The sequence below is a fragment of the Uranotaenia lowii genome, chromosome 3, assembly GCF_029784155.1.
Source record: "Uranotaenia lowii strain MFRU-FL chromosome 3, ASM2978415v1, whole genome shotgun sequence".
NCBI lineage: Eukaryota > Metazoa > Arthropoda > Insecta > Diptera > Culicidae > Uranotaenia > Uranotaenia lowii.
The window spans coordinates 343,420,884-343,438,802 of record NC_073693.1 but is presented as its reverse complement, the minus strand read 5'-3'; the positions used below and the strand labels follow the sequence as shown (position 1 = coordinate 343,438,802).

Sequence of the window (17,919 nt, the reverse complement as noted above, 5' to 3'; positions counted from 1 at the left end):
TTGTCATTTTTGTCATTTTGTCATTTTTGTCATTTTTGTCATTTTTGTCATTTTTGTCATTTTTGTCATTTTTGTCATTTTTGTCATTTTGTCATTTTTGTCATTTTTGTCATTTTTGTCATTTTTGTCATTTTTGTCATTTTGTCATTTGTCATTTTTGTCATTTTGTCATTTTTGTCATTTTTGTCATTTTTGTCATTTTTGTCATTTTTGTCATTTTTGTCATTTTTTGTCATTTTTGTCATTTTTGTCATTTTTGTCATTTTTGTCATTTTTGTCATTTTTGTCATTTTGTCATTTTGTCATTTTTGTCATTTTTGTCATTTTTGTCATTTTTGTCATTTTTGTCATTTTTGTCATTTTGTCATTTTTGTCATTTTTGTCATTTTTGTCATTTTTGTCATTTTTGTCATTTTTGTCATTTTTGTCATTTTTGTCATTTTTGTCATTTTTGTCATTTTTGTCATTTTTGTCATTTTTGTCATTTTTGTCATTTTTGTCATTTTTGTCATTTTTGTCATTTTTGTCATTTTTGTCATTTTTGTCATTTTTGTCATTTTTGTCATTTTTGTCATTTTTGTCATTTTTGTCATTTTTGTCATTTTTGTCATTTTTGTCATTTTTGTCATTTTTGTCATTTTTGTCATTTTTGTCATTTTTGTCATTTTTGTCATTTTTGTCATTTTTGTCATTTTTGTCATTTTTGTCATTTTTGTCATTTTTGTCATTTTTGTCATTTTTGTCATTTTTGTCATTTTTGTCATTTTTGTCATTTTTGTCATTTTTGTCATTTTTGTCATTTTTGTCATTTTTGTCATTTTGTCATTTTTGTCATTTTTGTCATTTTTGTCATTTTTGTCATTTTTGTCATTTTTGTCATTTTTGTCATTTTTGTCATTTTTGTCATTTTTGTCATTTTGTCATTTTTGTCATTTTTGTCATTTTTGTCATTTTTGTCATTTTTGTCATTTTTGTCATTTTTGTCATTTTTGTCATTTTTGTCATTTTTGTCATTTTTGTCATTTTTGTCATTTTTGTCATTTTTGTCATTTTTGTCATTTTTTGTCATTTTTGTCATTTTTTGTCATTTTTGTCATTTTTGTCATTTTTGTCATTTTTGTCATTTTTGTCATTTTTGTCATTTTTGTCATTTTTGTCATTTTTGTCATTTTTGTCATTTTTGTCATTTTTGTCATTTTTGTCATTTTTGTCATTTTTGTCATTTTTGTCATTTTTGTCATTTTTGTCATTTTGTCATTTTTGTCATTTTTGTCATTTTTGTCATTTTTGTCATTTTTGTCATTTTTGTCATTTTTGTCATTTTTGTCATTTTTGTCATTTTTGTCATTTTTGTCATTTTTGTCATTTTTGTCATTTTTGTCATTTTTGTCATTTTTGTCATTTTTGTCATTTTTGTCATTTTTGTCATTTTTGTCATTTTTGTCATTTTTTGTCATTTTTGTCATTTTTGTCATTTTTGTCATTTTTGTCATTTTTGTCATTTTTGTCATTTTTGTCATTTTTGTCATTTTTGTCATTTTTGTCATTTTTGTCATTTTGTCATTTTTGTCATTTTTGTCATTTTTGTCATTTTTGTCATTTTTGTCATTTTTGTCATTTTTGTCATTTTTGTCATTTTTGTCATTTTTGTCATTTTTGTCATTTTTGTCATTTTTGTCATTTTTGTCATTTTTGTCATTTTTGTCATTTTTGTCATTTTTGTCATTTTTGTCATTTTTGTCATTTTTGTCATTTTTGTCATTTTTGTCATTTTTGTCATTTTTGTCATTTTTGTCATTTTTGTCATTTTTGTCATTTTTGTCATTTTTGTCATTTTTGTCATTTTTGTCATTTTTGTCATTTTTGTCATTTTTGTCATTTTGTCATTTTTGTCATTTTTGTCATTTTTGTCATTTTTGTCATTTTTGTCATTTTTGTCATTTTTGTCATTTTTGTCATTTTTGTCATTTTTGTCATTTTTGTCATTTTTGTCATTTTTGTCATTTTTGTCATTTTTGTCATTTTTGTCATTTTTGTCATTTTTGTCATTTTTGTCATTTTTGTCATTTTTGTCATTTTTGTCATTTTTGTCATTTTTGTCATTTTTGTCATTTTTGTCATTTTTGTCATTTTTGTCATTTTTGTCATTTTTGTCATTTTTGTCATTTTTGTCATTTTTGTCATTTTTGTCATTTTTGTCATTTTTGTCATTTTTGTCATTTTTGTCATTTTTGTCATTTTTGTCATTTTTGTCATTTTTGTCATTTTGTCATTTTTGTCATTTTTGTCATTTTTGTCATTTTTGTCATTTTTGTCATTTTTGTCATTTTTGTCATTTTTGTCATTTTTGTCATTTTTGTCATTTTTTGTCATTTTTGTCATTTTTGTCATTTTTGTCATTTTTGTCATTTTTGTCATTTTTGTCATTTTTGTCATTTTTGTCATTTTTGTCATTTTTGTCATTTTTGTCATTTTTGTCATTTTTGTCATTTTTGTCATTTTGTCATTTTTGTCATTTTTGTCATTTTTGTCATTTTTGTCATTTTTGTCATTTTTGTCATTTTTGTCATTTTTGTCATTTTTGTCATTTTTGTCATTTTTGTCATTTTTGTCATTTTTGTCATTTTTGTCATTTTTGTCATTTTTGTCATTTTTGTCATTTTTGTCATTTTTGTCATTTTTGTCATTTTTGTCATTTTTGTCATTTTTGTCATTTTTGTCATTTTTGTCATTTTTGTCATTTTTGTCATTTTTGTCATTTTTGTCATTTTTGTCATTTTTGTCATTTTTGTCATTTTTGTCATTTTTGTCATTTTTGTCATTTTTGTCATTTTTGTCATTTTTGTCATTTTTTGTCATTTTTGTCATTTTTGTCATTTTTGTCATTTTTGTCATTTTTGTCATTTTTGTCATTTTTGTCATTTTTGTCATTTTTGTCATTTTTGTCATTTTTGTCATTTTTGTCATTTTTGTCATTTTTGTCATTTTTGTCATTTTTGTCATTTTTGTCATTTTTGTCATTTTTGTCATTTTTGTCATTTTTGTCATTTTTGTCATTTTTGTCATTTTTGTCATTTTTGTCATTTTTGTCATTTTTGTCATTTTGTCATTTTTGTCATTTTTGTCATTTTTGTCATTTTTGTCATTTTTGTCATTTTGTCATTTTTGTCATTTTTGTCATTTTTGTCATTTTTGTCATTTTTGTCATTTTTGTCATTTTTGTCATTTTTGTCATTTTTGTCATTTTTGTCATTTTTGTCATTTTTGTCATTTTTGTCATTTTTGTCATTTTTGTCATTTTTGTCATTTTTGTCATTTTTGTCATTTTTGTCATTTTTGTCATTTTTGTCATTTTTGTCATTTTTGTCATTTTTGTCATTTTGTCATTTTTGTCATTTTTGTCATTTTTGTCATTTTTGTCATTTTTGTCATTTTTGTCATTTTTGTCATTTTGTCATTTTTGTCATTTTTGTCATTTTTGTCATTTTTGTCATTTTTGTCATTTTTGTCATTTTTGTCATTTTTGTCATTTTTGTCATTTTTGTCATTTTTGTCATTTTTGTCATTTTTGTCATTTTTTGTCATTTTTGTCATTTTTGTCATTTTTGTCATTTTTGTCATTTTTGTCATTTTTGTCATTTTTGTCATTTTTGTCATTTTTGTCATTTTTGTCATTTTTGTCATTTTTGTCATTTTTGTCATTTTTGTCATTTTTGTCATTTTTGTCATTTTTGTCATTTTTGTCATTTTTGTCATTTTTGTCATTTTTGTCATTTCTGTCATTTTTGTCATTTTTGTCATTTTTGTCATTTTTGTCATTTTTGTCATTTTTGTCAGTTTTGTCATTTTTGTCATTTTTGTCATTTTTGTCATTATTGTCATTATTGTCATTTTTGTCATTTTTGTCATTTTTGTCATTTTTGTCATTTTTGTCATTTTTGTCATTTTTGTAATTTTTGTAATTTTTGTCATTTTTGTCATTTTTGTCATTTTTGTCATTTTTGTCATTATTGTCATTATTGTCATTATTGTCATTTTTGTCATTTTTGTCATTTTTGTCATTTTTGTCATTTTTGTCATTTTTGTCATTTTTGTCATTTTTGTCATTTTTGTCATTTTTGTCATTTTTGTCATTTTTGTCATTTTTGTCATTTTTGTCATTTTTGTCATTTTTGTCATTTTTGTCATTTTTGTCATTTTTGTCATTTTTGTCATTTTTGTCATTTTTGTCATTTTTGTCATTTTTGTCATTTTTGTCATTTTTGTCATTTTTGTCATTTTTGTCATTTTTGTCATTTTTGTCATTTTTGTCATTTTTGTCATTTTTGTCATTTTTGTCATTTTTGTCATTTTTGTCATTTTTGTCATTTTTGTCATTTTTGTCATTTTTGTCATTTTTGTCATTTTTGTCATTTTTGTCATTTTTGTCATTTTTGTCATTTTTGTCATTTTTGTCATTTTTGTCATTTTTGTCATTTTTGTCATTTTTGTCATTTTTGTCATTTTTGTCATTTTTGTCATTTTTGTCATTTTTGTCATTTTGTCATTTTTGTCATTTTTGTCATTTTTGTCATTTTTGTCATTTTTGTCATTTTTGTCATTTTTGTCATTTTTGTCATTTTTGTCATTTTTGTCATTTTTGTCATTTTTGTCATTTTTGTCATTTTTGTCATTTTTGTCATTTTTGTCATTTTTGTCATTTTGTCATTTTTGTCATTTTTGTCATTTTTGTCATTTTTGTCATTTTTGTCATTTTTGTCATTTTTGTCATTTTTGTCATTTTTGTCATTTTTGTCATTTTTGTCATTTTTGTCATTTTTGTCATTTTTGTCATTTTTGTCATTTTTGTCATTTTTGTCATTTTTGTCATTTTTGTCATTTTGTCATTTTTGTCATTTTTGTCATTTTTGTCATTTTTGTCATTTTGTCATTTTTGTCATTTTTGTCATTTTTGTCATTTTTGTCATTTTTGTCATTTTTGTCATTTTTGTCATTTTTGTCATTTTTGTCATTTTGTCATTTTTGTCATTTTTGTCATTTTTGTCATTTTGTCATTTTTGTCATTTTTGTCATTTTTGTCATTTTTGTCATTTTTGTCATTTTTGTCATTTTTGTCATTTTTGTCATTTTTGTCATTTTTGTCATTTTTGTCATTTTTGTCATTTTTGTCATTTTTGTCATTTTTGTCATTTTTGTCATTTTTGTCATTTTTGTCATTTTTGTCATTTTTGTCATTTTTGTCATTTTTGTCATTTTTGTCATTTTTGTCATTTTTGTCATTTTTGTCATTTTTGTCATTTTTGTCATTTTTGTCATTTTTGTCATTTTTGTCATTTTTGTCATTTTTGTCATTTTTGTCATTTTTGTCATTTTTGTCATTTTTGTCATTTTTGTCATTTTTGTCATTTTTGTCATTTTTGTCATTTTGTCATTTTTGTCATTTTTGTCATTTTTGTCATTTTTGTCATTTTTGTCATTTTTGTCATTTTTGTCATTTTTGTCATTTTTGTCATTTTTGTCATTTTTGTCATTTTTGTCATTTTTGTCATTTTTGTCATTTTTGTCATTTTTGTCATTTTTGTCATTTTTGTCATTTTTGTCATTTTTGTCATTTTTGTCATTTTTGTCATTTTTGTCATTTTTGTCATTTTTGTCATTTTTGTCATTTTTGTCATTTTTGTCATTTTTGTCATTTTTGTCATTTTTGTCATTTTTGTCATTTTTGTCATTTTTGTCATTTTTGTCATTTTTGTCATTTTTGTCATTTTTGTCATTTTTGTCATTTTTGTCATTTTTGTCATTTTTGTCATTTTTGTCATTTTTGTCATTTTTGTCATTTTTGTCATTTTTGTCATTTTTGTCATTTTTGTCATTTTTGTCATTTTTGTCATTTTTGTCATTTTTGTCATTTTTGTCATTTTTGTCATTTTTGTCATTTTTGTCATTTTTGTCATTTTTGTCATTTTTGTCATTTTTGTCATTTTTGTCATTTTTGTCATTTTTGTCATTTTTGTCATTTTTGTCATTTTTGTCATTTTTGTCATTTTTGTCATTTTTGTCATTTTTGTCATTTTTGTCATTTTTGTCATTTTTGTCATTTTTGTCATTTTTGTCATTTTTGTCATTTTTGTCATTTTTGTCATTTTTGTCATTTTTGTCATTTTTGTCATTTTTGTCATTTTTGTCATTTTTGTCATTTTTGTCATTTTTGTCATTTTTGTCATTTTTGTCATTTTGTCATTTTTGTCATTTTTGTCATTTTTGTCATTTTTGTCATTTTTGTCATTTTTGTCATTTTTGTCATTTTTGTCATTTTTGTCATTTTTGTCATTTTTGTCATTTTTGTCATTTTTGTCATTTTTGTCATTTTTTGTCATTTTTGTCATTTTTGTCATTTTTGTCATTTTTGTCATTTTTGTCATTTTTGTCATTTTTGTCATTTTTGTCATTTTTGTCATTTTTGTCATTTTTGTCATTTTTGTCATTTTTGTCATTTTTGTCATTTTTGTCATTTTTGTCATTTTTGTCATTTTTGTCATTTTTGTCATTTTTGTCATTTTGTCATTTTGTCATTTTTGTCATTTTTGTCATTTTTGTCATTTTTGTCATTTTTGTCATTTTTGTCATTTTTGTCATTTTTGTCATTTTTGTCATTTTTGTCATTTTTGTCATTTTTGTCATTTTTGTCATTTTTGTCATTTTTGTCATTTTTGTCATTTTTGTCATTTTTGTCATTTTTGTCATTTTTGTCATTTTTGTCATTTTTGTCATTTTTGTCATTTTTGTCATTTTTGTCATTTTTGTCATTTTTGTCATTTTTGTCATTTTTTGTCATTTTTGTCATTTTTGTCATTTTTGTCATTTTTGTCATTTTTGTCATTTTTGTCATTTTTGTCATTTTTGTCATTTTGTCATTTTTGTCATTTTTGTCATTTTTGTCATTTTTGTCATTTTTGTCATTTTTGTCATTTTTGTCATTTTTGTCATTTTTGTCATTTTTGTCATTTTTGTCATTTTTGTCATTTTTGTCATTTTTGTCATTTTTGTCATTTTTGTCATTTTTGTCATTTTTGTCATTTTTGTCATTTTTGTCATTTTTGTCAGTTTTGTCATTTTTGTCATTTTTGTCATTTTTGTCATTTTTGTCATTTTGTCATTTTTGTCATTTTTGTCATTTTTGTCATTTTTGTCATTTTTGTCATTTTTGTAATTTTTGTAATTTTTGTCATTTTTGTCATTTTTGTCATTTTGTCATTTTTGTCATTATTGTCATTATTGTCATTATTGTCATTATTGTCATTATTGTCATTTTTGTCATTTTTGTCATTTTTGTCATTTTTGTCATTTTTGTCATTTTTGTCATTTTTGTCATTTTTGTCATTTTTGTCATTTTTGTCATTTTTGTCATTTTTGTCATTTTTGTCATTTTTGTCATTTTTGTCATTTTTGTCATTTTTGTCATTTTTGTCATTTTTGTCATTTTTGTCATTTTTGTCATTTTTGTCATTTTTGTCATTTTTGTCATTTTTGTCATTTTTGTCATATTTGTCATTTTTGTCATTTTTGTCATTTTTGTCATTTTTGTCATTTTTGTCATTTTTGTCATTTTTGTCATTTTTGTCATTTTTGTCATTTTTGTCATTTTTGTCATTTTTGTCATTTTTGTCATTTTTGTCATTTTTGTCATTTTTGTCATTTTTGTCATTTTTGTCATTTTTGTCATTTTGTCATTTTTGTCATTTTTGTCATTTTTGTCATTTTTGTCATTTTTGTCATTTTTGTCATTTTTGTCATTTTTGTCATTTTTGTCATTTTTGTCATTTTGTCATTTTTGTCATTTTTGTCATTTTTGTCATTTTTGTCATTTTTGTCATTTTTGTCATTTTTGTCATTTTTGTCAATTTTGTCATTTTTGTCATTTTTGTCATTTTTGTCATTTTTGTCATTTTTGTCATTTTTGTCATTTTTGTCATTTTTGTCATTTTTGTCATTTTTGTCATTTTTGTCATTTTTGTCATTTTTGTCATTTTTGTCATTTTTGTCATTTTTTTCATTTTTGTCATTTTTGTCATTTTTGTCATTTTTGTCATTTTTGTCATTTTTGTCATTTTTGTCATTTTTGTCATTTTTGTCATTTTTGTCATTTTTGTCATTTTTGTCATTTTTGTCATTTTTGTCATTTTTTGTCATTTTTGTCATTTTTTGTCATTTTTGTCATTTTTGTCATTTTTGTCATTTTTGTTATTTTTGTTATTTTTGTCATTTTTGTCATTTTTGTCATTTTTGTCATTTTTGTCATTTTTGTCATTTTTGTCATTTTTGTCATTTTTGTAATTTTTGTCATTTTTGTCATTTTTGTCATTTTTGTCATTTTTGTCATTTTTGTCATTTTTGTCATTTTTGTCATTTTTGTCATTTTTGTCATTTTTGTCATTTTTGTCATTTTTGTCATTTTTGTCATTTTTGTCATTTTTGTCATTTTTGTCATTTTTGTCATTTTTGTCATTTTTGTCATTTTTGTCATTTTTGTCATTTTTGTCATTTTTGTCATTTTTGTCATTTTTGTCATTTTTGTCATTTTTGTCATTTTTGTCATTTTTGTCATTTTTGTCATTTTTGTCATTTTTGTCATTTTTGTCATTTTTGTCATTTTTGTCATTTTTGTCATTTTTGTCATTTTTGTCATTTTTGTCATTTTTGTCATTTTTGTCATTTTTGTCATTTTTGTCATTTTTGTCATTTTTGTCATTTTTGTCATTTTTGTCATTTTTGTCATTTTTGTCATTTTTGTCATTTTTGTCATTTTTGTCATTTTTGTCATTTTTGTCATTTTTGTCATTTTTGTCATTTTTGTCATTTTTGTCATTTTTGTCATTTTTGTCATTTTTGTCATTTTTGTCATTTTTGTCATTTTTGTCATTTTTGTCATTTTTGTCATTTTTGTCATTTTTGTCATTTTTGTCATTTTTTCATTTTTGTCATTTTTGTCATTTTTGTCATTTTTGTCATTTCTGTCATTTTTGTCATTTTTGTCATTTTTGTCATTTTGGTCATTTTTGTCATTTTTGTCATTTTTGTCATTTTTGTCATTTTTGTCATTTTTGTCATTTTTGTCATTTTTGTCATTTTTGTCATTTTTGTCATTTTTGTCATTTTTGTCATTTTTGTCATTTTTGTCATTTTTGTCATTCTGGTCATTTTTGTCATTTTGGTCATTTTGGTCATTTTTGTCATTTTTGTCATTTTTGTCATTTTTGTCATTTTTGTCATTTTTGTCATTTTTGTCATTTTTGTCATTTTTGTCATTTTGTCATTTTTGTCATTTTTGTCATTTTTGTCATTTTTGTCATTTTTGTCATTTTTGTCATTTTTTGTCATTTTTGTCATTTTTGTCATTTTGTCATTTTTGTCATTTTTGTCATTTTTGTCATTTTTGTCATTTTTGTCATTTTTGTCATTTTTGTCATTTTTGTCATTTTTGTCATTTTTGTCATTTTTGTCATTTTTGTCATTTTTGTCATTTTTGTCATTTTTGTCATTTTTGTCATTTTTGTCATTTTTGTCATTTTTGTCATTTTTGTCATTTTTGTCATTTTTGTCATTTTTGTCATTTTTGTCTTTTTTTTTTTATTTTTGTCATTTTTGTTATTTTTGTCATTTTTGTCATTTTTGTCATTTTTTTCATTTTTGTCATTTTTGTCATTTTTGTCATTTTTGTCATTTTTGTCATTTTTGTCATTTTTGTCATTTTTGTCATTTTTGTCATTTTTGTCATTTTTGTCATTTTTGTCATTTTTGTCATTTTTGTCATTTTTGTCATTTTTGTCATTTTTGTCATTTTTGTCATTTTTGTCATTTTTGTCATTTTTGTCATTTTTGTCATTTTTGTCATTTTTGTCATTTTTGTCATTTTTGTCATTTTTGTCATTTTTGTCATTTTTGTCATTTTTGTCATTTTTGTCATTTTTGTCATTTTTGTCATTTTTGTCATTTTTGTCATTTTTGTCATTTTTGTCATTTTTGTCATTTTTGTCATTTTTGTCATTTTTGTCATTTTTGTCATTTTTTGTCATTTTTGTCATTTTTGTCATTTTTGTCATTTTTGTCATTTTTGTCATTTTTGTCATTTTTGTCATTTTTGTCATTTTTGTCATTTTTGTCATTTTTGTGATTTTTGTCATTTTTGTCATATTTGTCATTTTTGTCATTTTTGTCATTTTTGTCATTTTGGTCATTTTTGTCATTTTTGTCATTTTTGTCATTTTTGTCATTGTTGTCATTTTTGTCATTTTTGTCATTTTTGTCATTTTTGTCATTTTTGTCATTTTTGTCATTTTTGTCATTTTTGTCATTTTTGTCATTTTTGTCATTTTTGTCATTTTTGTCATTTTTGTCATTTTGTCATTTTTGTCATTTTTGTCATTTTTGTCATTTTTGTCATTTTTGTCATTTTTGTCATTTCTGTCATTTTTGTCATTTTTATCATTTTTGTCATTTTTGTCAACAGGTTTTAGCGGTTTTAGATCCTTAAAACAAATTTTAAACTATACCACATTTTTTTCAGAACTCTAGCAATATATTGTGAGCCTATATTTTGTTTCAGTGCTAACTGCTCGAATGGTTTCAGCTCGAATTTTACATCAACACATCGGCGAACCACCCTGTGGAAAACTCTCGCAAAAATTTTTAAACGTCATCGCAATTTAAATCCCTCCCATCATCAGCCAGCAGCAGCTGTTTTGCAAGGCAGCAGCAACAAAACATTAACGCGCTGCTCAAGTGGTTGTTCTAAATTCTAAGTAGTTTTCGATTGGATTTTGAGGTGGATTTGTTTGCTTTTTTCCGTGAAAAGTTGAGCCGATTGGTGATAAACATTTAGCAAACAGTGTCGTTGTTCAACTTTAGAACGTCGCTTTAAAATTTGCCACCCACTCAGCAGCAGCAGCACCACGCAGATAGATTCTTCTAATCGCGTGACTCGCGTTCTGGGTGAAGATTCTGTCTGATCCTAGTTAGTTTGGTATGTATATTGTATAGCAAAAAACGCTCAACAATGCACTTTTGTTCGATAGATAATCGACTGCGAGTGAACAATAAATGCTGAGCAATGCATGGGGAGGCACGTTTGAAAACCAGAAATTTACGCTTTTTGATAAAGTGACACTGAATAATAGCAATCATTACCACATCGCACATTATATAACAAACCTTTAATTTGGATCTATCACTTGATTTTAGGTGATTCGGAAGAATTCGATACATTCTGCAAGGATAGGCATGAGCCGGATGTTTCCAAAGAATGAAACAACAAATAAAATGAGAAAGTACTTCAAAAGGCAACAAATCTTGAGCACGGCAGCTGCACGAAGGACGGCGATATGCTGATTTAAATTAAAACTGATTCGTACGACAAAACAAATAGCCTCCTTGCAAGTTGACTGAACTGCAACGAAATTTGGCACCGAGCGAGATTTGTGATAAAGGAAAACCCAAATTAATCCGGTGCTAGAATACATAGAAAATCATTCAAAATTTCTCCCTCAAACGAAAAACAAAACCCGGACGCCCGACCAACGATGGCCATGATTCGGTCGGGCAAGGAGTTAGACCCTCCGAGACCTCCCTCAAGGAAAAATGCATGCGGAGCTAGCCAAACAGTGCCCCTCTTCTGCTGGCGAGAATTTGCCTGTGGCTGGGGGGCAGCCTTCGTGAACATTGCCGTCACCTACCCAATCTACAAAATGATCTTTCGTCAGATGCTTCACGGGGTGCAGCTGAATCAGGCCTTCGGACAGCTGCGGAGCGAAGGTATTACCTTTCTCTACCGAGGGATATTTCCGCCGCTGGCTCAGAAAACCATTTCCCTGTCGCTGATGTTCGGAGTGTACGACGGGACCCGGAGGCCTCTGGTGGAAACCTGGGGTGTCAATCAGTATACCGCTAAAATCGTAGCCGGTATGACGGCGGGAACTGTGGAAGCTGTGCTGATGCCCTTCGAACGGATACAAACGCTTCTGGCGGACGCCACCTACCATCAGAAGTATCGCAACACGCCTCATGCTTTCCGGTGCGTATCGAGTTTCATTATTTTTCTCAGTAAAAATGTTTCTCATAACATCGATTACACTTTTTAGACTTATCTTCATCGAGTACGGCTTCCGGGAGCTGTATCGAGGACTAATTCCCGTACTATGGCGTAACGGGCCCTCGAATGCTATGTTTTTTGTGCTGCGAGAGGAAGCTGATGAACGGCTGACTAAACGGGTATGTAAACTGGGATTTATTTATTGCTTCTTTTGACACGTGCGGCGTCGTGATGAATGAAGCTCATAAATAGACATTTTATTTACGGAAGTGAAGAAACCGATGCATAGACTAGCATCAGACAGGCTTGTAGGAGATAAGCTATAGGCTCCTCTCATTATTTAAACGGAGATCCCTTTTAAATTGTGGTCCCGCAATAGGTTTGGGCTGAATTCTGCATCTTTCTTGTTTTAAAAATGTAGCCTACCGTAATTAAAAAAAATCGACTGAACTAGAATAAAAAACCATACTGTGATTTGTTACTTCATATAAGATTCATTAAATGTATTGTTCTATATTGATATTGATAAATTCGGAGGTATATTAATGTGATTCCTGAATTCAAAATCTAGGTCGTGTTGTCAGGTTTAATAACCGTTAGCATTTCAACCGCCAACACGCTTTATGAATGGGAGTGTGGGAGTATTCACGATTACTATTATTCTGTTTCCTTCGCGTGGTTAAGTGATTAAGTGGTGTTAACAACTTTCCTTTTTTTCTGTGTCCCCAATTTCAGGCCACCATAGCCGGCCAACGGACCCAGGAATTCATTGCCGGCGCCTTCATCGGGGCCTTCATCAGCTCGGTGTTCTACCCGCTCAATGTACTGAAGGTGATGATGCAAAGCCGCTGCGGAGGTCCTCACGACAGCATGTGGGTCGCAATGCAGCAGATCTACCGTGAACGGGACTGCAAACTGCGGAATGTGTACAAGGGCGTCAGCATGAACTGCACCCGGGCCTTCTTCAGCTGGGGCATCATGAACAGTGCCTACGAGCAGCTGAAGAAGGTTTTCTACTAGAAAAGCGGCGTCGCTTTGGGAGGGGTTGACAATAAGCTTGAATAGTGTGTAATAGGGAAAACAAAACACTTCTGAAAGAAGTGTTTGGTCGTTTAAGAACCATTCAAAGAGATCAACTATTGTGATGTAAATATTTTATTTTATAGTTTCCTTTAGCTGAAATGGTCGGTTGGAATTCATTAGCAACAAATCACTAGTATTCTAGTCTAGCAAATTGACACGTGAAAGTCAACTGATTATTAAAATACACGAAAAAAATAGTTCAATACACATTTTCGAAGTCTCACACTTTGAACAGCCACTGTAAATACCATTTTAGAATCCGATAAAGTTATAATTTTAGTTACCTATGCCTTCAACTCCCCAAAATGTGCATTTACCACACCAGCAATAGAAACCGCGAGACTTTCGTTCCTTTCTCTCAGTCCGGAATGTGATTCAATAAAATTGATCACACCAACCGTTTTCTCATCGAGTGTCTGTACAAAGAAGCGCACCTTTCTCATAGTCCGTAATTCATGCATAGTTTCTTTATGATTTGCTGCAAGCAACCCCACTACCTAATTATGATAAGTTGAATGTTAATAACGAAAACGAACGACCAGTGTGTGAATCCCGTTGGAAGTGTATAAAAATGTTGTATAAATGTTTAGAACATTACTATGTATAATATTAGGCATAACGTAGCCGTACTTTTGTCTTTCGTCGCACAGTTTGTGTGTGCCTATGTCGTCTGAAGTTTATTTTTCTTTTCGAGAAAACTGTTTATCGCGAATCGATTTGACATGTGCTAACACAAGTGGAAAACAAAATCAATTAAACTTGATATTGGTATATTTAAAGACACAGAGTTAGTTTCATTTTTTTCGATGACATTTGTTTACCTACATACTAACATACTACGTTTTTCATAACCGTTGAAACATTTGATTATTTTTGGCATCGTGGAATTATTTTTTAATTTTTCAATTTCAGTTTTTCATTCCCAAGGTTCAAAATTAGAAACCAATTCCAATTATGGAGCTGTACCTAAATAAAAAATCTTCAAATTTTAACAGACAAAATTTATTTTATCCAACTGGAACCATCGGGAGCTTCTTTCTCACAATAATTTTAATTGCGGATATGTATCAGACAAGATCAGACTAGCAGATCAAAGCTGGACTCATATAAGGGGGCATCCATAAATTACGTAACGCTCTTATGGGGGGGGGGGGGTTAGCTCGAACGTTACGAATTGTGACATAGGGGAGGGGGGGAGGTATGCTCATCGTTACGTAACGATTTTTTCCTTAAAAATTTCAGTTTAATCGCAACTTTTTTGTGTCATGCAATTTTGGCAGAATGATATGCAAACCAAAATCAGTTTAAAATTTGTAAGCTTCAACATGATTGAAACTGGTTTGTAATCTTTCTTCTTTAAAGATTCTGAAATAGACTTCTTGAAAAGTGTATTGAATATCCGTGAAATAACCGTTAAAAAAACCCTATATTTAGGTACATTTACCCCCTAGAACTCAATTCAACCTTAAGACGTAAATTCTACTATTTTTTCTCAATTTATTCAAAATATGCAATTTTGATTCTTGCGACTAATATTACTCAATGGAATATATTTCGCATAACAAATAGGCTTCTTGAACAAATTAAAGTAAACAAGGTTGATCATCAGTTTACAAGCAAAGAGCAACTCATAACAAGACAATCAATTTACTTTATGAGAGAGTTATCATCAATGAGTACTAAGAAGCGATTTGGATAGATCGATATTAATTCCGTTTTTAAGAACGTTAGAAAATATATGTTGAAATAATTTTTTACCTTTGAAGATGAGTGGGGGGGGGGGGGGGTTATTATCAACGTTACGTAATTTTCATAGGGGGGTACGTCGAAGCGTTACAATTTGTGACATACGGGGGGGAGGGGGTCAAAAAAGTGCAATTTTTGCGTTACGTAATTTATGGATGCCGCCTAAGTTGTGCCTAATGCATTTTCAAGTATTTCTGCTAAATTTTAGATCTTTTGAACTTGCGCAATGAGTATTTATGAAAAAAATCCATTTTAGGAAATTTTTGTCCTCCGATTAACCAAAATACGGGAACTTTCACACAAAAGGTTCATTCAAAAGAAAACTTAATCCGAAGATTTATTTCACGCAGCTTAATATTCGTTCACAGGGTGGCCACAGAACCGGGAAAACCGGGAATTTAGACCCAAAACCGGGAAAATTGACAAAAGGAAACCGAAATTCAGTTTTGGTTCCAAGATCAGGGATTCAATCCAAAATTCAAGATTAAGAATAATAGTTTAAATTTCCAAGACAGAATTGAACAGTTAAAAAATATCTCTTCAATTACCCCTCTAAATTGAAAAAAAAAACACAAATTTTACCGAAATCCCTGAATTTAAAATTTTAAAGAGGCTCTTAAATTTTCTTCAAGTATCGCACATCATGATTTATTGAAAAAAAAACTATCAATCATGTAAAAACAAACGAATCAAAGTTAAATTTTTGTTTCAAATTTGGAAACTTTAAAAAGATGCTAATACTCTAATTTTCGAGTGATAATGTTTAACTCCAGAGTTGAACGCACGTGGTTTTTCCGACGTCGCGTTTTTTCCGTCCGTTTTTTCGCGAATAAAAAATTTTAGTGAATTCGATTAAAAATCTAATCAATTTTTAGTTTCAAGTACAAAATAATGGTGAAACGTGGTGAAGCTATTAACAACTAAGATGCAGAGAAAAAAGTTCGCAAGTTGTTCGGGAAATTTAGAGGAAAATAGGTGCATTCATTTCAATTAGCGGATCTTACCGCTAGCTCCGAAAAGCAGAGCGTTTATTTTGTTTTGTGCTATCATCAGAATTCAGTGTTAACGGGATGTAAAAGTGCTTTTTATGCCGTATGTGAGTCTTTAAAAAAACGATGCACGTGTTTTGTGAGAGCAAAATGACCGGAAGTGTAGTTTGAATAGATGAAAATATAAAACGAAGAAAATCACAAACTTAGTGTAGTGGAAAATTCCAGCTTTAAAATGTTCATTTAATAAATTTGAATGTATACCGCGAAAAATAAGTTAATTATTAACAATACAAAAATTGTTATCTTCAGACGAATTGCTGTAGCGCTTCCACGCAGTCATCGCCAGTGTGTTTTTGACTCTAACTACTGCTACCATCTGAAGATATTTTTGCAATGCGATTTGCATTCATTAAATCAGAAGCCGGTGGATGTAGGCGTAGTAAAAGTGTATCGCGGCGCATCTTGCATAGTACGATGTCCATCTACAATTGTCTACAGATTGGTGAGCTCGTTCCTGTTTTCTCTTTTTTTTATAAGCTTATATGATTTAGCAATTGTATTTAAATTCTTCATCAATCCTATCCGCCAAGTAGGATTTCCTATAAAACAACCTTTCCCCTTCCTATCTGAAAACAGCATCCTGGGTCGTATGAGTTCTCTGCACCTAAAAAGTTTCTTTAGCTGTTTCAGATTATCCCCACTATGATTACATTGACTTGTCGAGGTGTGCATTGTAGTACTACACTGATTTTCAATGGCAACACTTGAAATGAGTTCTGAATCCAGATACTCATTTTGGCATCTTGTATTGTTCTTGATAATAAGTTGTACCGCATGTATCAGCCAATGCAAGATGTGTGTAGTCACCCAATGATATGCTATGCTATGCTATGCTATGCTATGATAATGTTTAACTCCAGAGTTAAAAAAAAATACCATCACGGGGTCCAAATCATTTTTTTTAAGTTGTTCTTTCAAAATTAACATTTTTCGACAACTGGTCATAATTTATCCAGAAAATTTCGAATAACACTTTTTAAAGCTTGGATATGTTGAGATTCCTTTGAAACTTTGCGAAAATCGTGACAAAAATTGAAATAAAATACTGATATGAAATTTAAGTAACACTGTTCAGAATTTTCACGAGCTTTTTTTATGAGGGTGTGTTTATTTTGGTAGAAGACACTAAGCAAATTCTTTAAAAATATTAAAATGCGATTTCTGCGACCAGTTCAAACAAATGCCAGTTATATACTCAACGTGCTGCGATCGTGAACGAAGCTGGATTGTGCGTTAACTGCCTGTTTGGAAAACATTCGTTCGTTACTTGCAAGTACGGAGCCTGCCGAATATGCGGAAATAAGCATCACTCACTATTGCACGTCCCGGATTTGGATACAGCTCGTGGGTCCAGCATAAACCAAAGCGAGAACCAGTCATCAGTTTCGAATTCCGCTGGTGACGATCGTTCGCTTTCTGTTTCCGCTCCTCTCAGCCTCTCCGCCCATACGCACTCGGGGACCAAACGTCTCGACCTCTCCCCTTCGAATCAGGTATTTCTTGCCACTGCTGTTGTCAAAGTTTTCGGTCCAAAGGGTACATCGTTCCTCGCTCGGGTTCTGCTTGATAGCGCTTCACAGCCGAATCTCATGACTGAATGGTTTCGTCGTCTTCTGAATTCGCGGAAGACTCCTGGTAACACGGAGATTGCTGGCATAGGAGGAAGTATTTCTGCAGTTTCACTATTTTCGACTGTCGCTACGGTTGCCTCACGATTCAACAACTTCCGAATTCCGCTGGAGTTTATTGTTTTGGATAAGGTTACCAGCGATCTTCCAACAAGCACCGCTGATACAAGCGATTGGGCCATTCCGAAGAACGTTCGTCTTGCTGATCCATCGTTTGCTACGCGGGGTCCCATCAATATGGTGATCGGTGCACGGGTTTTCTTCGAGCTCTTGCGAAGCGGTCATTCTAAACTTGGTGAAGGAAAACCGATGCTCCAGAATTCGG

At 29.2% G+C, this 17,919-nt stretch overlaps 1 protein-coding gene across 1 annotated transcript; it reads left to right on the top strand.

The window, feature by feature from the left end:
- Window positions 1–10,707: 10,707 nt before the first annotated feature.
- Window positions 10,708–13,847, top strand: LOC129750777 (mitochondrial nicotinamide adenine dinucleotide transporter SLC25A51-like). Its single transcript, XM_055745818.1, has 4 exons — window positions 10,708–11,020; window positions 11,239–12,067; window positions 12,135–12,264; window positions 12,821–13,847. Exons 2-4 carry the CDS (start codon window positions 11,577–11,579, stop codon window positions 13,103–13,105), a joined length of 906 nt encoding a protein of 301 aa, XP_055601793.1. The 5' UTR covers window positions 10,708–11,020; window positions 11,239–11,576; the 3' UTR covers window positions 13,106–13,847.
- The last annotated feature ends 4,072 nt before the right edge of the window (window positions 13,848–17,919 follow it).

Bases quoted from the DNA above. Each gene is read 5' to 3' on its own strand.
- LOC129750777 (XM_055745818.1), top strand. From the start codon at position 11,577: ATGGCCATGATTCGGTCGGGCAAGGAGTTAGACCCTCCGAGACCTCCC. The intron at 12,068-12,134 runs GTGCGTATCGAG...TACACTTTTTAG, and splicing joins AACACGCCTCATGCTTTCCG to ACTTATCTTCATCGAGTACG. The intron at 12,265-12,820 runs GTATGTAAACTG...CCCCAATTTCAG, and splicing joins ATGAACGGCTGACTAAACGG to GCCACCATAGCCGGCCAACG.